The sequence below is a fragment of the Spodoptera frugiperda genome, chromosome 25 (assembly GCF_023101765.2).
Source record: "Spodoptera frugiperda isolate SF20-4 chromosome 25, AGI-APGP_CSIRO_Sfru_2.0, whole genome shotgun sequence".
Taxonomy (NCBI): Eukaryota; Metazoa; Arthropoda; class Insecta; order Lepidoptera; family Noctuidae; genus Spodoptera; species Spodoptera frugiperda.
In genome coordinates, this window is record NC_064236.1 from 5,977,069 (window position 1) to 5,999,219 (window position 22,151).

Sequence of the window (22,151 nt, forward strand, 5' to 3'; positions counted from 1 at the left end):
TTTTATTTTATTTTGGTAACACTGTAATGTTCCAGCTATTCGCCGCTCTACGGATAACGAGGGCGCTTGTAGCGCTATTAGTTCTGCTATTAGACACCAGTTAGCCAAATGAGCGCTAGTAGTATGCTGTTTAGTGTATCTTTTCGCCACCAGTCGAACATAATGGCGCTAGTTGTTTCCTGTTTCATTTTATTTTAGTAATTTTCTACCAAATGTGTTACGCCCTCTAGGGTAACTTCTACCATAAATTCAACACCAAGTTACTCCACTACAAGATACCAAGTCTTTTGCGCTCTCTACGAATATCGCAGTTATCGCTAGAGGGCGCCGTACGAGGTTTACCCTACCTACCACGCCAGTAGCCAGTACTTTTTATCAACAGATGGCACCCACGTACCCGTACAACTTTCTCAATTTATTATCATTAAAATTAAACCTATAATGTAAATATTTTTTTCTCAGCAAAATTAACTTACTAATTGTAGGTACAACCACTAAAACCTTTCGGTTTATACTAAGTTCAAGATATCAACATTTACCGTGACCACTGAGTGTGAAATACCTAATTAAATAAAGGATACTTGACGAGGATGTAGCGCCGAAGTGAATATTAATTATCACATGTTTTTGAAAGCAAGTACCATCAACGTTTTACCCTACAAGACGTTTATAGCAACAGATTTTTTAAAACAAAATATCATTATCAATAACTAGAGACAACAGACAGTATATTTTAAGAACTGGCGTGAGCTCGTACTTTTGTATAGTAAAAATTTTCTTTAGCGTACTGCCTTGTACTTATCATACTACCTACTATTTATTGTACCTGAGCGTACCACGACGACTTTCACATTAAAAGCTAATAGCACTCTTCCATAATTAACAAAATTTTCATACTGAGTGATACCAGTGAGTGGATACCAATTGTATTACTGGCGCACTTAGTGCTTCTATACTGGCAATATACCTCCTTTACACATATGGGTCGTTGTGAACTGTGCTAAAGTGCAATTATAAATCTTACTTAGGTAATGGACTAATAATAAACCCATCCTTAAGGAGATTTCGAACGTGTTCCGCTATTCTCTTGAATATTTTCTTTAGTATATATTAACTTTTCCCTCTTCTGTGGTCTGTGATAGCAATCTCGAATGTCTCCTGAAAGTTAAAAATTTTAAAATATTTACTAATAAGAAAGCTTTGTAGCTCTTTAAAATTATGGGACCGTCGTGATACGGCAACCTCACAGAAAACCAGCGTGAATCAACGCTTGAGTTCGTTGCTCACGATATAAAGGTTGGCAGATAACTTGGCAAGATTTTGTTATAATTTTTTTCAAGAAAATTACTTTATTAACTAAAAATACGCGGACGCGGACGTTCAATAGTCAGCGTAACGTCGCCGCGTCTGCGCACGATGCTTATGAGGATCAATCCCTGTACGACAGGCGGAACTTTCTTATTATTTAAAAAAAAAAATTGCCAAGTTACGTGCCGAAGACTATACTAACGTTTGAAAGTTTTCAAAACACGTGTTATTTTTGTGCCTAATTCTTCCTTCACATCTGCGTTGCTAGGCACATATTTTTTTTGTTAGGATAGCCATGCAAAAAAAACTGAATCTTTGGAACATTGTTCGTCAGACCATGTCATAAAACTACACAAAACGTTTATTGTGAGTTCTCATACCAATATCAACTCAGTCCTTTACTGCTGCTTTAGGTAGGTACGTTTCATTTTATGTTTGGTTATGCACTTTGTAGTTATAAGACTTAGAGAGAATTATTATTAGTTGAAAGTTACTAATTGTACGTTTTATAAACGTATAGATACTTTTGAACTTACAAATTTTAATATGAGGGCAACTTTAAAGTGGGGATGGAGAAATAATAAAATTCACCTGCACTGGGACTCAGCATGAAGTGACATGGCGGCACCTCATGTCGAGTCACTCTGCAGTATTTAATATTATTGTAGTATATATTTAATGGCGAAAGAATATTACACATGAAATTCTTAAAGTACATGTTCACGGCGTCGAAGCTCAATTTTTCGTCGTTATGGATGGCGAACCATTACTATCTACTTACGTTTAAATATTGACACAATAATTGAAAACCACAGATACTAGTTATAATAAGTGAATGAATTATCATTACAGAAAAAAACATAACTATAGATAGATATTACAATCTTAAAGTTTCCTACAGTATTCTAAATAGTATAAACATACATACTTGAAATACTTATGCTTAAAATATGAGTAATTATGAATAATTTGTATAATAGCTAGTAACTTACAACATTATTTTTTTTTATATGAGTGAATAATCATGAAATATTGAATATAATAAGATTATAATATTACATCCTAGAAAGAGACAATAAAGTATCCTTTACAAACTCTCCAACTCTTGGTAATGTTTTCTATTCTGAAAAATGCAGCACGGCTATACTCAGATGGTCAACAATATTTGCACTCCTCTTTATTGTCTCGTCGTACACAATACAATGGGAATATGATATTTAAGATTACTGTGATGCTTAAATATTAGCCCTAAATTAACTCTATCCCTATGTTCGTAAACATAGTCGTTTCGGAATTACCCTTAGACAAGTGTCACCACTATGCAGACAATGTTCTCATAGACGCTTGGTAGCGCGCGCGGGTGGGATTGCGTACAGCGCACCACTGTTCCAGAGTACTAGGCCAGCAGGCTGCTACAGCTGCCAGCTCGGTCGATATATCGCACAACACTGAAACAGGCTCTCACACGGATGGTCGGACAAATCTTCAGCCTTATTATAAACGACGTTAAATGTATCTACATAATATAATATTACTGTATCGTGGCTAGACACCAACTTCTATGCTGGTTCCACGATTCTATGTCGAATGTGTACGCGACGACTACTACGTACATCATAGCTTACCCTACTTATCATTAATTCCTTAATCTGTTATCTAATGGCAGTGATGGTTAGCAGTTGTCGGGAGGGACTAAAAAACGTCAACCTTGCCCCGGAAAAATCAAATCAACATTCATAATACAACAAATTGAACCAAAATCTTTTTTTTTTTTTTGTCTTTTGTCAGTTTTTTATATCTACTACTCTACTACATATTTTATATGGAGCAGGCGTGGCGGCCTGCTCAATTTACCGATAGACGCCCGGACAAATTACCCTAACGCGTAACCTGGCTTCGGGACCTATCTATTTTTCTTACGTTTACCATTTACGACATTAATATTTTATGTAGTAATTTCATCATGTCTAACTTATCTTTAGCACTAACATTAATCGATCAATTGAGATGTTAAATTGAAACATGAAGCACATATAATCGTCTACTCCGCCTACCTACAAACCGATTGTAAATCGATGTACTACTATCAAGCCACGATGCGAAAACCATTTACTTATTTTACAAATTTAAAATTATCCGTTCGAGTTCGCACTTACTGCCATAGCAACCAGATGGAATCACAACTTTAACTCTATCGTGAAATAATGTGTGAAACTGGAATGTACTTTAGTGTTTAATACCTAAGTTTTTAGCTTTAAGCCTGTTTCAGTGCCTAACGCCATAAATCCGCCCTTGAGCACAAACATTTCAGAAAATAAACAACTCGTTTCGTTTCAATCGAACAATGAGTTCCACCGAACAATCAAGGAATGAATGACGAGTGACAGTCTTAATTGAATATTTTACAAAACGTCTAATAGTAGTAATAGATAACTAAGGGCGTGTCAAAATTATACAACAAATTATATGAGAATGTGCATTTATATAACGAGACGGAAATATCGCCTCGAGTGACATGTGCGACAAGACGCCACAAGCACATGCAACGCGACTCGCTGTATCAACTCAACAGTAAAACGCGCATCGCGCGTCGCGTGATAGCGTGGTCGTAACGTGATCGTGACGCGGTCGTAAGGTGGTCGTAACGCGGCGGCAGGGCCTGCCGACACTTGCGATTATCTTTCATATATTGTAACCATTGTTTGAAGCCGCGTCGTACATTTTTGCCGTATCTTGATCGCTACTAAAGGTAGTGGGCAAAACAACTACTAAGTCATTGACCGAATAATCATAATGCAATTAAATATTTTACATTCTATAAATTTTGAGTACATTTCTTTTCTAAACCTTAACAATTAATTCAATATCAAAATTTTATGGACTATGAATTATTAATAACGTGAAAAACAGTCTTCCAGGGTTTTCGATTATCAAAAATTGTAAATTGTAAAATTTCATTTGTATAATAAACCAATAAAGTACAAGAATCTCAAAACAGTCTAATCATACACGATAGCTCATTCTTTAGAACTGAAGAGCTATGTTTTTAAGAAATGCATCATTCTTTCAAATTTATCTAAATCAGCCAATTTTTGGTATCAAATATTCTACACTTACAAAGTAGAGTAAATTATTTAAAGTAGAACGCCATCGGCGCAGAAGTATGAATGAGAAGAGAGATTTGTGAAAAAATAATCTCAAATAGGTATACGACGCTTCATTCAAAGAGAGTAATGGGCGTGTCCCATTTAGTCAATAACGACAATTTAAAAATATCATTCGTAGCCCTGTTCTTACACCCTGTCAGTATATTACGGACTTTACAGATGGAAACAATGCGGCGGCTGAATGTGATATCAGAAATGGTCGAGTAAGTTGGCACGATTTATTCACTTCCCTAGAGAGAACACGCCTGCGGTCGTACTGTTCAGGCGACTGACTGCAGACTCCAGTTCCATACATACGATACGATGATGCGCTGCAAGTGGACTATCTCGATACAATTACATACTCTATTTATCATTTGAATAAATGTTTGCCTAAATCTGAATACGATATAACTGCAATACTTATTAATATTGATTTGAATCATCCAAACATTTAATGACAGAATTATCAAATATTTAAACACATATAGCATTGAAACATTACACGAACTACATCCGTAAATATAGAAACAAAATGTTTACCTAAGACGAAATGGTTAATGTAATACGACACGACATCACGTCAACTACATATTATAAAGAACGGAGACCACAATATTATAGCTCGCGTTCTCTTCAACTGAAAGCAACGGGAAAGACAAATGGATTTACACACTTATAATTTACAGAATCTACGACGAGTCTGACTCTTAAGAGTATATCTCAACTTGTTAATTAATTAATTATACGGTATAATGAAATTTAGCGCCGTACATGCCGTCGTCGTTTACTTTTCTTTCTCATTGTCCTTCTCCTTGCCTTTCTCGTCCGATTCCTTTTCTACTTCTTTTTCCTTTTCATCGCCCTGTAAGTACAAAATTACAGATATGAGTACAATAAGCGATTGGGCTACAAATGTAATAATTATTAGTCTTTACAAAGTGTACATATAATTTACCTTGCCCTTCTCCGGCTCATCAGGTAGTGGCTGCTTCTCAGCAGGGCCGGTGCCTTCCTTGGTCTCCTTGACTTCCTTGGCAGGTTTGGGCAGGTGCGCGTTGAGATCGAGGGTGGAGCAGATGTCATCCCAGTCGTTGAAAGCGCGCTCCTTGATACGCGACACCAGGCCCACGAGGTTCGGGAACAGCTCACTCATGGCGTCTCGCAGCGGGTGGGCCACTTCTTTGTCGATGAAGTGGACTTGTGCGAGGTTGGCGAACGCAACCACATCCAACTGAAAATAACACGTTACGAATCAATCTTTGTTCCTATATTCCTACTTTTCGTCATCAACTACTCTCTGATAAAATGCTTAGAAAGACTAATCTTGTAGTTGAAATTATCTAATCTTATTTGGAATTCCATTAGCGTAATGGACTAACAGACGAAACATCTCCGTGTAAATTGTAAAACCTTGACTCACCCTCAACTTAGATAATGAGCTTTAACTTTGAGCTTAAGCAATAGTGACAGCTATTGAGCATGAAATTTTACAAAGGTTATTTTGTACGCGATTAGAAGATGGTTTAAATTGACGCCTACCAAAATATTTACTGACTATAAGATATACAGGGATAATATAGAATGTATTTAATAAAAACAGTACTTACAATAGTTGGTTCATCTCCGAAAAAGAAAGGTCTATCTGACAGCAAATCAGAAAGCACCCGTAGATCATTCTTGCCGAATTCAAGAATTTCTTCTTGTGAGTGAACGCCGATGCCATGAGCCTTAGCTTTTTTCATGCCCTGCAAGTATTTACATAACATGAATAAAATAAAAATAAATAATAACGTCGGCCCATTTAACATAAAAAAGGTATTTATTTTTATGTAAACTTTTCAATAACTTAAATACTCCCGCCTTAGACCCATAATTATGAACGAATTTAAATTATGAATCCCAAACAATAAAAAGTTGTACGATAACTACACCATTTAATTCAATAACTCTGTTATGTCACTATAAACAAATACAAACAACGAACACCCCCAAAAGTTAAGTAAAGAAGCGATGGTGACGTAATGACGTACCTTACGGGCAGCCGCCAGCTTGTAGCAGAAGTTCAGGATCGGGTTTGGCAGGCGGGTGTTAAGCGCGTTCTGCAGATTCACTTGGTAGCCCTTGATTACGCTGTCCGGGTACTTGGCGCGCCACCACAAAACCACCCAAGACAGATGGTTCTCGATCATAGAGATCATAGCGTGGCTCACGACCCGCTGCTCCGGCGTCAGAGCTGTATATAACAAATGGGTCAATTCAGGGACGGCAGGTCACTACATTTTATGCACATGCGCGACGTCCCAGAATTATCTAGGAAACTAGGACTTGCCCCGGCCGCGCAGAGTTCCTGTAAGCCCTTAGTTAAATATAGGAGCTCTGTACATCAATACTATCGGTATCCAACCCCCACCGGTTTTCCCCGGCGACCTACATTTCAACCTACATTCTAACAAAGAAAATATCATGATAAAAAATATTATTATGTAATTAATTTCTCATTCAACAAAAGGGCTTTAAAGTTGCGTAGATATCATGTACAACTTCTAAAGCTCTTCACTTTCTGAGCTCCATATTACCGAAAACAAAGAACTGGAAACAAAGAGTTGCAGTTGATGGACACGTACTGTATTTACATACATAATATGTTGAATAATGTACTTACACGCATCAAGATCTTTGTTGAATTTCTCAGAGAGCTCTTTGATGATGAAGGCGCTGTCGGCAATCTCTTCGCCATTTAGTTCTACGAATGGCAACTGGCCCTTCTTAGATCGGAATTTTGCCTTGTGATCGACGTTCTGTAAGAATAAAACAAAAAACATTTAAAGAACCTACAAGATATCTTGTTTAACAATTATTTGTAACAATCGCAGTTAAGCAATAAACTAAATAAATAAAAGAAATAAACCACCTAAACGTAAGCACATTTAGTAAATTCCAATTGTGCAATTGTACATTGACACTTAACGCATATGCTCGAACGAGCAAACGTGTGTTCAACTTGAACCTAAACGGTTAGATTTAACATTAATTTAAAAGCTATCTGCGCACTGTGTTTAAGAACGTGTTTTTTAGACTTTACCACCCATAACGGAGATAAAACGATCTTTAAAGACTTTTTGACTGAGCTTACAGATTAATATTGTGTGAGTAAACAATAACGTAGATAATTATAATGAACAATATCTAATTCTACCTAAACCTGGTTATCATAAAGTTATCTTTAGCTAAAGGAGGATTTGAGTGATCCAGATATAAGATTGCAATAATCAACGGAATCACTCTCCGCATACTAATTACATCGAACTTATCGTTGACAATGGATAGCTGGGAGCTTGACAACAATTCTCCCGAAATAGAAGCGCGCATATATAACGTATGTATCGTAATACATAAGTACCTTACCTACCAAGATAATCACAGATTGCTCTTTTAACGAGAGAGTAGTAAATATTTGTTTAGATCGTCGTAATTACCATGTATAAATTAAACACTATTATATACTCTAAACTCTAGACTAGAAGTCCGTGTAATAAAGTAAAGTAAATAGTTTAAGCTCAAGAGACAAGCCCCCGTACGAGTATTCTGCCGTTAGAAATCCGTCGCAAACAGATGAAAAATACATAGTGTTGTCCATTTTTCTTTATATTCGCGAATTGTTATTTAGATACCAGAATACTGCGGGTAAAGTTAGACAAACATTTTTAATGGGGGCTCGGCTTTCAAGCGTAGGCGCCCTGATAAAGGTCGCAGAGGGTGACTGCATGCAGGTCGCTACCAATTGGATGATCAAGAAGTTATTAGGGTAGACCTATGTTCAGCAGCAGACTTTGAATGTATCTATTTGATATTTTTTCATATGGTTGTGTGTGATTGATATTATTCAAGTGTTCACATTCTCACAAGAACATTTCACATAAAGGATTCAGCTTACGTAAATTAATGATATAATGAGTTTTTGCGTGATGACAGAGAGACAGACAAAAAAATCACATTTTTGGCTTTAGTGTCTTTCTAGTAACAGTCCCTACTATTTATATATTTTTTAACATTTTTTATTTGCAGAATTAAAACGACTACAGTACTTTTTAGTACATATAGTAGATGTGACCCGCCTGTTGGAAGAAGGCCCAATCAATTTAAATTGCATTTAAAAAAAGTATCACACTCGACCCTAAATTACGAGTAAGGCAAGTTACATTAAGTTAATTAAGTAGTATAGAGGGTCGCATTATACGTTACTTGAAAATGTAAAATTCACTTTATTTTTGTAATTACACAAATAGAACAAAACCCGGCCAAGTACGAGACGTACTCGCGCACGACGGATTGCTCATACGTACCAATATAAAAAGGAAAGGTCACAAATATTGTATGGGAACCTCCACAACCTCCCAGTAAAACATAATATATTTACTTTATGTCTTATTTTTAGTAAGTAATTATTCTGTAAATATTTCAAACGTCTACTAGTAGCGCTGTAATAAATATCGAGCATATTCTCATTTTTGTATGGAACCCCTTTAAATATTCATTTTATTATATTTTTAATTTTTATACTCATGTTAGTTATACGTATACGGTGCTAAAGAAATAAATCATCTGTAAAAATATCAACTATCACGGCTCACGGAGATACAGCCTAGAGACAGAGAGACGGACCGTGACGTCTTTGTAATAAGGTCTATTTTTGGGTACAGGACCCTAAATATAAAATCGTTAACGCTACCAGACCCTACCCAAAATATCACACGAAGGTCGATCGACAGTTATGTTGCCGTTAAGTAGGTAGAGAATTGGTTCAATCAATCGGGGGTAAGATTATAAAAGGGATTCACAAAAACGTCTCGAATAACGACTTTGCTGTAAGCAACTAATGTAAGTGTTTCAAAAAGTGTCTATCCCAACTTCTACTGAAGGAAGTTCTTGATACACGAACTCTTGAATTAGTTTCAACGTGACATCAACAGGTTGTTCGTTGTCTGCATAGTAACAGAGAAAAAGTTTGAATAATTGTCAACAAGGAGGATAAGTATGCGGGATTTGGTCGGGTGGCGGGCGGACCACGAGGGGCGCGTGGTGCCGGCTGCGAGGAGTGCGGGGGCAGGACGCGGCGGCCGGGGAGAGGGCGGCGGGGCCTCAGCCGTTTGGTTTATCTGGTACGGTATCCATGACGACGGGCTCCAGACTTCGCCGAGCGCAAGCTCGCCGCGCCGTGCGGGGAGAGCGCAGCTGTATTGATTTCGACTAGCGAGGTTCAGCGGCCGGTAAACCTACCCCGCCGCCCCCCGACTGCCGCGCCTCTCATCTGCTTGAGCCCCAGCCAGTTATTATTATCAGTCAAATCATTATCACATGTATTTACGATTTAACAATTTTGATATTTAATTGATGGTTCAGTAGCAAGGATCTACCAAAATTAATTGAAATCATAATTGTACGGACAGATACTCTTTAATAATGGTTAAGAAAATTGATTCTCATAATTAATAATAATATCTTGAGTAGGTATGTTGCAGATACTTTACTTATATGGCAAAGTATAATAAATTATTGATTTTATTGAACCCAGACGACAAAACACATTGGTCGAGTGTCAGCTGTCAAGGATCACACGTATTCGCAGCATTGTGGAATGTGTACAGTAAGAATATACCTACTGTAGCGAACTCATATGGGCGGTAAGTGCCCATATATGGGTATTACAGATACATTATCATAATGACAAAGCTCAGCATTTACAAATTAAACCAAAGCATCGATTTCTTTATTTAACTTCAGACCACGTGCCGCTAAGTCCAAACTTAGCGGCACGTGGTTATTTTAAAAAAAAAGTTTTACACTCTTTAACAAAGTTTCGCATTGAAACATTTTTATAGAAACGCGTTATTTATATAAAACATTATATAATAATATTTTAGAATTGTAAAGATAAATTGACGAATGTACGTTACGTTAAAGAGACAAGTGTGTAACGGAGGGATTAATCTGGATTGGAGTGATGTTTCAAGGACAAAAGGGCTGTAATAGAATAACAGGAATGCCCATTAAACGTTGCACCAACCCCAATCATTAAACCAAACAACGTGCTTGGGCACATGGCTGACGGCGTTGCGATTTCCGACGCTAGAGATTACATACATATTTTATTTATTTTAAATCAATGGATTTTTTCATGGATTTGATCATAATATGTATATAATTTGTTTACAAAGTTATTTTGTTCGCAAGTTTTGTGAAACAAATATTTAGCCGGAGCTTTGTTTATGCATAATTTTTCTTCCAGTTTTTCTCTGAGCAGGATTAGTCTATTAATTACGTAAGTTTTAAGTAAAAACTGTCGTCTAGGGCGTGCTAATACCATTGTTCTACTAAGTTTACATTAACACAATAACATGATCAATTTTCAATCACACTTACAGCCCCGGTTTAACGTAAGCTATCAAGTATGATGAAAGCAGATAAGTATGTGTTTTTTTTTGTAACACCCTGTTCATACAGCGAACGGTATAGTGAGTAGCAAGGGCGCTGGCGACAGCGTCCCGGGCGGCGGCGGGCGCACCCCGGGCCGGGGAAGTCGCGGGGCTCGGGGTTGGTCGATGGCCGGCCGGGCTCGCCGGCTTGCCGGGCGGGGTCGCGCAGGCGCTCTTACGATCTGATTCAGGTCGAAGCCCTCGCGGTTGCCGACCCCTGCGTCTAGGCGTTCCCTCACTTAATAATGACATTTTCACCCGACGATACACTGATATTGGGCCATCATATCTCAAAACGAATATCGGACTCAATGAATTATCCAACATTAAACATTTTACGAGTTGTTATGGGGGACTAAGAATCTACAAACGATTTCATTTTATGTATCAAACGGCTTTGTTGAGTAAAATGCTTAGCGACAATACGTGCAGGGGTAAACGTTTATAATCAAATACACAAAAGAGCGAATACACACATTATAAGGATTTACGAAAATTCGTATCTGAAGCGTATCACAAACCATGTGCCAAGCTGTAAAAGCTTCCACTCCGAATATTTATATGAACGAATACTTCCTTATAATAAAATACAATAATATATTCCAACCTACTTCCAAAACACGAACAGTAAATATCAACGAGTTGAAGGATTACGTGTTGTACCTATGTAAATTCTCAAATTGAAATTGTTTACTATTCATTTCCCTGGATATTAGGTAGGTACAAGCTTGCCAGTTAGGTTGCACAAAACGCTAAAATGAATCGTGGCTAACTCAGGATGCAATGTATTATCTTTATTAAACCGTGTTACGCTACAGTAGGATAAAAATCTTAGCCATACACGAAACCTCCTTCTAGTATTTAACATGTTTTCACTAAATATGTGAAATACCTTGCTAGGTGGAAGAAATAACATTCATTGAATCGCGGCTAATTTTAACAATGTACGTTACTGTTAAGTATCGTGTGTTAAGTGTAAACAACGCAACATCACACAATGTGCTACCGTTACTTAAACAGTAGCGTTCGGAGAACGATCAAGCCATTGTGCTGCTATTTCAGTCTTCAGTTTATTGATTGATGTACTAAGTAGACACGCGATACTCTTAGCAATTTCTTCCATATATTCATACACGAACTCTTGAATATAACATTACAAATTATAGGCAATTATAATTAATTTACTTCCTGTAATAAACAGTTAATTGTTTTATGAGATTCCGTTACCAAGAGTGTCTTATCATGTTTTGTGACGTAGTAGTAAGCACAATATATACGCGAGATGCACGAGCATGTAAATAACTGCTGTGCGGACAGGGTATGTTACCGTTACCGCGGTGTGATAAGGGTTTAATAACCTTGCTCCTGGATCCAATCTCCCGTTTGAATATAGGAATCTCAATTCGATCGTCTGCAGAAAGTACAGTAAAGACACGAAACATAAATGAATTTAGTAATCTTAATTCCCGTTGTCCTGCACTTAACATCTGCAGCCAAATTTTTAAATAAACTGGTACTTAGACCCACACCAAATTATGTAAGCATAAAAATATTTCGGAATAGACCAGTATCGATTTGTGGATGTAACGAGGTCGAGGGAGCTAGCGATTTATTATTAGAACCAGTATAGGAACCCTAAATAGATATTCGCTTGCTTAAGTAAGCCGTTGAACATTTTTTGGCTCATTTGTTAACCCTTTTGGGGTTAAGTGACGCATTAAGTATATTTTTGTGTAAAGTACTCTGTATCCATAGCAGTTTAAATAGGTACGTTTTACAATCTACAACTACAACCCTCGCGCATTAACTACAACAGTTTTGCATGATAGCCTTGTGGCATACAATTATTATGTATGTTGAGTAATTTAGAACTAACATAACAATACTAATGCGTTTAAATGCCCACTTTGTACAAGACTCACGATGACAAATAAACAACGCACCTGTTAATTGTGTGTATGGATTTAATTAAGAGGAAATACCTTTGAACGTACCATTGAACGAACATATATTGTGAAAAGTGTGTGTACATTGTACAGTGGCATTACGTGCCATAATGTGTACTAGGGTAGGGTTAGGTAGAGGTAGAGGTTCACACCTCTAGTACCTCTACCTAAACCTTCAAGGATAATAGGCGTGACGATATATATAATATATGTTTGAAAGTTTTCGCCATATAAATTAGTAATTAACTCTATATGATAGTTACCTACATTGGGACATAGAGCCACATTCTCTAAAGTCATAAGTCAGTTTAGAAATTATTTGAACTGCCGATCGGTCTTGAAGTCTTGATTTGTAATACTATACAAATAATGTTAACCAATGCTAAAAATCGATCCATAACTTACTTCAAAGAATTTCTATTGAAGTAAGTTATTGATTTCGTTAGGCAGTTTGTTTTCATGATTTGGTTTTCCTGTCTCATAAAATATGAACATAATAATGGGGACAGATTTATTAAGTCCAAAATAATTAGGTTAAGCTTGGGGCTTTTACTAAAGACTACACCATTTAATTTAAATCTACACGAATTAATAAAATTTTAGTGTCTGTTTGTAATATTGAAATAACTTGTACCGATTTTGACGGGACTTTTATTGGCAGGTACTAAGGAGCAACTCAGGCTACGTTTATTTTAGTAAAAAACAAAATCCGAAAGTTTATCGAAAGTAATTATTCTACGCGAACGCAGTGGCTGGTAACAGCCAGTACTAAATTAATATTGACTGCTTCACAAGTGACTTTTATTTCCCGGAAAATAGTTACAATAATTCATCCGTCATAAATTGTACCGAGATTTATACTTTACTTTACTTTTAACTTTTAGTAATATCATTTAGTAACTCTTAAGATGCGATAGTTATGCATAGACGCGAAAGATCAAATGGGATCTAATTTACTTTTACTAATTAGAATATAATTAAGTGAGGTAAATGTGAAGCTACTGACTTCTTATAATAATAGTCTCAAGTAGTGTTGCCCGGAACTTGAGAAAGTGCAGCCGACATACCGTAGCCGCACGATTTCATAGCTCAGTGGCCAACTCGCTGCTGCGGTTTCTCGATCACATTGCAACATACATGAATTACCGATTTGAGTTACTCGAATCCTGTACAACACTAGCCGGTCATAAACAAGAACTCCAACAAAACTCACGCTTGTTTACTCCAACTGCGACCTATCCCACAGAATATTGTGAAGGATTTTTTTTTTTTTTTTTTTTTTTTTTTTGAGGGTGGAAAATCATCCAATGACTTCTCCCGCCTTGGGCGAGGCGAGAGGGAGTGTCAGACTCTTACTGACTAAAAACCACCCCGTTCCTACTCCTGCCCGTCGAGCCGGAGCCCCGGTAAACCCGCTAGGTAGTCCGCAGCTCCGGATTAGGCATCAGCCCTACTGGGCCCCATCTGTGGTGGTCTGATGGCTCTTTGAGGCGCGCGCAGAACGCGACGCGCCGCACGCACGGGTCTGGTTCTGGTCGGGCGGCGAGCTACCCTTGCTCACCGTCCGCAGACCCGCACTTACGGTGGCCGGAGATCGTCGCGCGATCCCCGACGCCCGGAGTGTCTCTCGCGACGGCTGGGGCGTGAGGAGGTTCGTTCTCTCACGCGCCCCGCCTCCTCCTTAGCTAGCATGACTGCTTCGCAGAAGGAGGAGACAGCATCCCAGTCCCCCTCGCTCCGCACCATGGCTTGTATCAGTGCCGGACGCGAAAGGGCGCCGTCGCCGACCACATCCCTGAGGACACGGCGGTGCTCAGCCCACGCAGGGCAGACCGCAAGCGTATGTTCCACCGTGTCCTCCGGGCGGTCTTCGCAGTGATGACACCCGGGCGTTTCCTCCCGCCCAATCAGAAACAGGAACCTACCGAAGCTTCCATGTCCGGTAAGCACCTGCGTCAGGCGGTAGGTGAGGACGCCGTGGCGCCTCTCTAGCCACTCCTCAAAGAGGGGACTTACCGCTGCAATGACAGCGAGCCCATTGTGAAGGATAAGATCATGTTTTTAAGATTGTCTTAGTAATATTTATTGCTATTTCTCATTAAATTGCTGCTACGTCTGAAGTACTTTTCCAGCCACGAAGGTTCAACGAGTCTTTCTTTGATTTAGAAATTTTAAATATTATGAGACTTTCATGTAACTATGCACGATACTCAATTATTCATACTAGGTACCTATCATTAATTGACACCAAAGAATCTTTTAAACATGAATTATTGCAGCAAGTAATTATTATGTGGACCATGTCGACTTTCATTAATTAGGTCACTGGGAAAGTTATGGTACGGTAACGTTCCTTACAGAGAGCACATTGCGATAATACTTAATGAAGGTCATGCTATAACGGTGCAGGTGCTAGTTATTAATATAGAACCTATCTGAGTCGAATACGAATTAATGACTTTGCAAAGTAGCATTAAGCAACCCAACGCGCACTTCCGTCGTGCAAATGTAGCTAGGAGGGCTGGCGCGCAGCCGACCCGCATTCCACCACCAAATACGTCGCACGAAACACGACTCTCAGTTGGAATAATAAACGCATTGTTGCCGATGCCTCACAAAGCAGGCGAAATCGATTACACACATAATACGAACAAGTCTATGTGAGATGTTATAATTATTATCTATGTGCTTATAAAGAAACTTACATTGCAGTCAAATTACAACGCCTCATGTAACAACATTAGAATTAATTTTGTTTATAAAATAACATCACCATTTTTGCATTCTAAACGTTTCCAATTTCCATAGGTTAGCTAGATGTCGTTATGTTATCAATAACGTTCTTCAAGTATTAGAATAAAATGTTTAATGACTACTTCATGTTCAAACTGTTGCTTCCCTGACTTTCTTCGCAAGTAAAGCCAGTTGAAAGTATGTTATTACATGTATTAATACTTAATACGGCTCGATTGTAACTGCTAGCTAGCTTCAGGTCTAGTCCATATTTCTCAGAAAGCTAAAGTTTTCAAATTACTATATCTCATCAGTTAAGTTCTTCGAAGCGTAGTAGTTCCAGTAAAACTCATAAAAGTCGACATAACTTTCGACTTAATCAACTTTATGGAGGACTTTGAAGTGCCTGAGGCTCTGGATTACTATAAAATATAAATACGCAAGCTTTTGTGTCAACAAGTCTTGCTGCTTTAATGTATCTGTACGATCCCAATTCATGACAATTATTATACTGTCTGTCCTTTACAAAAGGGAACGACGGACCCGAGACGCAACTAACTGAATTCCTCAGACATAACGCACTCGAGTCGAGACTATCATACAATCAGGCTTTATAGTTGGAATTATTACGCATATAAGTATCTATAGACATTATGTACATACTAATAAGAGGCACTGCAATACTTGTTACTCTAGAAGGAAATTATGTGCCTTACGTACATGATTCTTCCGGCGCGCCTAGGATATTTAATTGTTATAACCATACATTCGATTATAGCAGCTTTATTGAGTTGCTACGACACGACACGAATTGGATACATTATACATACATGAATACTCAGCGGATTTGTTTGTATTACGTTTAAAAACATAAGTTTCAACTTGCAATTAACGCTAGCTAGGTGAAAATTATACCAAATAAGCTACGTGGCAAATATTTATAATATCACAGTACAGAGTTTCTAGTTTCTGACACCATTAGATATGCGACACCGATCCGACATACAAAGCTTTATCAAGCCGATGTTGGTAAAGAAAAATAGCTTTGACTTTCAAGTCTTAGCTCTCTATTATGAAAGTTTATATGTAGTACCTAGACAAATAACTGCTGGCTAAACTGACTAGGGTTGGCGCTCGGAATACTGGTGACACCGTCTGCATTCGATAAACGAATAAACTTGTAACGTAAACCAATCTGATGGCTCTTTAGAAGGCATAAGTACCAAAAATTTGTGATCCAATCAATCGAATGTTAGGTAGGGCAATTTGTATTGTACTAAATAGTACCTACTACTAGTATTTACTACACTAAAAATTGAAATAATAATAAGCATGTATTTCAAACACTATCACGTAGCCTGAGTCAACTATGCAGTGTTGTTACTTCGTTCTAACCAGTGTAACTGCATCACTTTATAAAAGGGTTATCGTCTATCTTAGAAATTAATGACCAACTGGGAGTCTCTATTTATTAAATTGCCGCCCATCGGAGCTTAAGAGTTCATCGACCGAGCTTCGTTGTGGTCATGCGCAGGCTACGATTTGTCTTATCTACTCTATCTTATGTCTACTTCGAGTGTCGACGATTGTACATTCATTAGGTACGGTTAACACCAACACTCGATTAACATTTACCGAACGGAAGCTCTTTTCTATGCGTGTAAATGACTACTTGTTGTTAATGTGTTTCTTTTTTATAAAACTTATATGTTTAATGCAAATAAAAATTAATTATAGTAAGTATCTAAGTCGGGATAATTGTAAACAGCTTAAAAAAATTAGTTGTCAAACACTTTTGTTGTTGACTTTACGAATGATTTACGACAGTGAGTACCTATGCCTGTTCCTCGGCTGTAGGTAAGTTGAGCTCCTCGTAGTCAGTTACGCCACACATTTATGCAGTTATCTGCATAAAATTGTCATGTCGCGCTTTATTTTAGTTACGGAAAAAATAGACGAGTCGGAACTGCCTAGTAAATATCCACAATATTTAGTGAGTAGAATTTGTACATTGCAAGATAACATGCATGCCATTAGTCACACTCACACTGTTGCAATTACAATTAAAATCTCGAACGTTTGTCACTCAACAACAATACTAAGGTTATTAAGTGGAAAGTTGTATTGTGACATGGTTGAGGGGTATTTTTAGTTTTATTGTCCCGACGTTAATAGTTGTATGTTAATGTAGGTATGTATGAACAAGGTTAATACTAAAGGGCAATGGCCGCGGGCGGATACCGCACGTCCTACACCCTCCCTCACGCTAGCTAACGAGAGAGCACAACACATGGAAGCTTATAACGTGTCTATTATTATTATTAACACCCAATGCATAACGGTGGTGAATGGACAAAACATTTCATACTAAACATTATTGGATCGCAGCGTATTTTTATAAATACCTACGCACTTACTATTGTTAAATTATTAGCTATTAATTGCGAGTTGAGTGCGTATTACTAATTTATGAAGACATCTTTCCTCTTAATGAAACATTGCAGTATAGATACCTAAAGAATATAATAGCTAGTAATTAACCGTAATATAGTTTGTTTATTTTCCTCTCTTTGTGCAAGCAGTAACTAACCATCTTTTATTTGCGTAAGCTCTACTATTAGAACATATTTGTAGAGGGTTCTGTCACTTCATGTATGTAAAGGGTGCGATGTCAACTTGACCCCATAAATAAACTAGGCGACCACTATAATATGTCTAGACATTTGCCTTCCGTAAAAATATATTTCCTGGTAAAATCAAGCATTTTGATAGGTGTAGATAATAACTTTGCGCTTTAAAACAAATACCAAATTAATACGTATTATATCTGTGCACTTACACAGAATTGTAGTGATTATAAAATAACAACTATTATGTGGGCTAATTACTATTTGAATTAGGCAGCCAAAGCAGATATCAATGCTTTCAACACAAAAATGGCTTGCACTTTGTCGATGTCCATCTCGTATGATAGCGTAAGAGAATGCGTCCAATTGACCTTTTTGCCACAGATTAAATTCCAAGAGCAATGACGGTCCGGTCCGGTACTGCATTAAACTGCATTTATTAACTATAGGTACTCAGTACCAGGGACCTCACCCAGCTTCAATACAGCAATGTTAACATAATTGAACGCAAATTTTCGTCATTAGTCCATACGAAAATCATAATAATATGTTTGATAGTTTTTGATATTGTAGTTCGAGATGCTATTTCAACAGATTAGGAAGGCGATTAAAAAAGAAATCTCTCTCGGAATAAAATAAAAAGAGAAGAGTGAATGGGTAGAGCCATGCTTCGGCACGCATGGAGTGCCCGACTGGAGTGATACCACGGCCTCATAGCCGAAGCCGAACGTGAAAAAACGATTGCGTTGTGTTTCGTTGTGTGAGTGATGGTATGACCGTATGCCACAACGCAAGATGTAGACCACATTTTTTCGGCATGTGTAGGACTCAAACTCAAACCTTGCTGGCCAAGACATTTTGTTCCTTATCGCAGATTCTACATTATAGAGGGTCTGCAAAGATAGTGGAAGAATCTCAGGATAAAAGAATGTGATTAGATATATTATTGAGTGAACTCTTTAAGTTGCCGATGTGTTTTAAACGTAGTAGGTTTTGATAGTTGTGATCTTGGTATTTGTCGGTCTGACAAATACGAAGACTATTTTAATTTGTCGCTTATGTAAAAAAACCATAGATGTAAGTATTGTGTGTAGTCCCGAGTTCTGAGGCATGACCAAGATTTATTTATTTTCGATGTGATAGGACACTGTCCTACTTGTTTTTTCCTAATTGATACTCTCACGTATGACCGCTTTCTCACCAGATGGTGAGCGAGTATGTGGTTTACGGTCGGTGGTGCGCGTTCGTTCAGAAGAGATAAGTGTCAAACGCATTATCCGAAGCCAGGACAATTAAACAGGACTACACCACCGGGTAAGTCTACGATGGCGACACAACGTGCTCAGTCATTAAATGAGTGACTTTAGTACAGTTAGGTCAGGTAGTCTCGAAGAGAATTTCCAATAGAATTTGTTCCCACTTTCCTCTTTTCTAGAACAAACCTTTGTTAAAGTTCGTTGTTTAATAATTATTTTACTTTTGTAGTGACAAAGAAACAAATATTACCTGTTTGAAGACAATAAAACATACAATAAAATAAAAATATAATAATATATAGCATAATGAAAAATGGGGAAGAAAATGAGAAAATTCAGCGATAACGGTAAGCACGTACAACAAGGTATAGATACAATACAAAACTAATTCCGATTATGTATAATTATTAATTTTTTGGTCCCATTAACTAATTTTTTTATTGAAAGTTATGAAAACTAAATCTGTCTTAATTATTATTACAGTACTTGCCCCCATAGTCAAAGCGTAACTTTTATTTAATAACAAAAGTAAGTAGGTACGGAATTTAAGTTTGCGCGAAAATGTAATCGCCGCAAGCACCGACCAAGCGTCGGTTCTGCGTCGGCGCCGGGTGTAACACCCTGGCGTCGAAACTTTTTGTACCGCGAACGATCAATATAAGTAACTACGCCTTTCAATACACGTGAAACAATGTAGAATTTACACAGAGGATCGTTTTAAATTTATTGAACCTCCAGGTGTCAGTAAAAAATAATGTTATCATTGTACAGTAACAAAATAGAATCCATAAGTTTAGTAACATCGTAATAAAAATTTAACCCCAATTCCAAACTGCCAATTCATTTTTAAATTCGCTAGGCCAAATTCGCTGTATTTTCCGCAGAACATATTTCTTCCTTCGAACTCTGTACACACAAGAGAATGAAGAAAGAAATTAAATAAAAATGAATGGGTATCTGAAATAAAATTTGCGTAGCGTATGCATAAATTGCTGAAAGTAGGTAAGTAAAAAATAATACTCAAAAAATAACACACGCTAGCCAAATTGTCACATCAGAAGAAGGTATGTGTATGCACCTACCTCGTATTTGATGCCGGCCAAACGAAGCCATGTTTCGACTTTCAAGCAGTATGGTGAAGTTGAAGGCAACAAAGGAGTTCGTGAAAACTGATACAAGTAGACGATATCCTTTTCAAAGTTAGCTTTGTGGACCGTGATCTTGGGCGGGGCAGGTTCCACTTTCTTCTCCTCGGTCTTTTCTTCTACTTTTTCGGCCGGCGGTTCTTCTTTAGTTTGTCCATTGTCTACCGGCGCGTCCTCCTTTGCCTCCTTTTCTTTCTCGGTGTTCTCGGGCACGTTATTTATTACTTCTGTGGCCATTTTTTAAGTCAAAATGCGTATAAACCAGTCTCTAATTAGTTATCGCACGCACTTTAATTTACACAAAGAGCCACGCTAAAGAATTTGTAATTTTAATTCACTGCAACTTAAGAGCAAAATGCGCGTACCCCACCGTCTATGTTGTCTGCTCGACTGGGCGCGGGGACTGCCGGGGCGCTGCGGTACGGGCGCGGGCGGGTGAACGCTAGGGCTGCTGTTTGGGCTGGGCCGCCTTTTTTGCGGCAATAATGTTGCCAGTGTGAAATTATATTTCCCCCATAATATTTTCCCTAGATAGCACGTGGTCATTCTCGTGCTTATATTATTTAAATTAGATGTGCTGCAGATAATATAACTAAAATCTAAATGTTTTAAAAAAAACTTTTCAATATACTTATCTGCTTACATTACGGCTCGAGCAACTGCCAACACGGTAGAGGCAGCGCGTCACGCCAAATAACTATTAGAGATTGTCACTACAGAATGAGCCACACTAAATATATTTCCGGTATTAGTCCATGAAGGTTTCTGAGTTCGTGTGAATTATTAAGGTACCAATTTTCTATAGATACTGCCACAGTGAATTCAATTAACAATTTTATTGTAGTTGATGACGTACAGCTTTATTATCATCATGACAATTAAAAAATTGGTTCAGTGCATCATCTGAAGGGATTCTAATACACGAGAACGATACTTACCAACGGCAGGTACCAGTTCGCGTTATAATTATGTGTTTATTCTGTCTAAGATTAGTTAGATACGGTAGACACCGGCACCGACCCACACCACTGACAAACGGTGAAAAAATCATTGTAAAGAAACCTGGACTTAATATCTAATTATAAGATTGAAACCGCCAACCTGCATAGAGCAAGCATGGTAATTAATACCTTCTCCGTGCGAAATGAGATCCTTTCTGTCAGCAGTGGCCTCTTTATGCTGTTAAAGATTTAAATTTAAAAATTATAAATAAATACTATTTATTTATTTTACATACCTACTATATATATTATTTATTTTATTTATAATTATTTATTTATATTTTTATAGGGTATTTTAAGCATCATGCGTAAACAAATTTTAAAACGGCGGCAAAAACTATTAAACTAAATGGAACGCATTCCATTTTATACAAAGCCACCATATAACAGGCTATAAAGAAACAGGCTTTCAGTATGCCAACTTGACGTCATATAGTCGTAACGTGGTGGTCGCAGCGTATATTGGAACATACCCATAATTTTCCCATAAAATGAGTAGTACTTTATGCTCTG

General features: G+C 37.7%; 1 protein-coding gene across 1 annotated transcript; it reads right to left on the minus strand.

Annotated features, from left to right (window-relative positions):
- Positions 1-1,960: 1,960 nt before the first annotated feature.
- On the minus strand, positions 1,961-21,069 carry LOC118279826 (failed axon connections). Its single transcript, XM_035599664.2, has 6 exons — positions 20,575-21,069; positions 7,120-7,255; positions 6,488-6,690; positions 6,065-6,202; positions 5,413-5,688; positions 1,961-5,319 (listed from the first exon to the last, which is right to left on the minus strand). Exons 1-6 carry the CDS (start codon positions 20,872-20,874, stop codon positions 5,242-5,244), a joined length of 1,131 nt encoding a protein of 376 aa, XP_035455557.1. The 5' UTR covers positions 20,875-21,069; the 3' UTR covers positions 1,961-5,241.
- Between the last annotated feature and the right edge of the window lie 1,082 nt (positions 21,070-22,151).

What these genes read in the sequence shown, in the direction of transcription:
- LOC118279826 (XM_035599664.2), bottom strand. Translation starts at nt 20,874, where the DNA reads ATGGCCACAGAAGTAATAAATAACGTGCCCGAGAACACCGAGAAAGAA. An exon ending in CAACAAAGATCTTGATGCGT is followed by an intron (nt 6,691 to 7,119) that starts GTAAGTACATTA and finishes TGTTATATACAG; the next exon opens with CTCTGACGCCGGAGCAGCGG. An exon ending in TCGGAGATGAACCAACTATT is followed by an intron (nt 5,689 to 6,064) that starts GTAAGTACTGTT and finishes TGTTATTTTCAG; the next exon opens with TTGGATGTGGTTGCGTTCGC.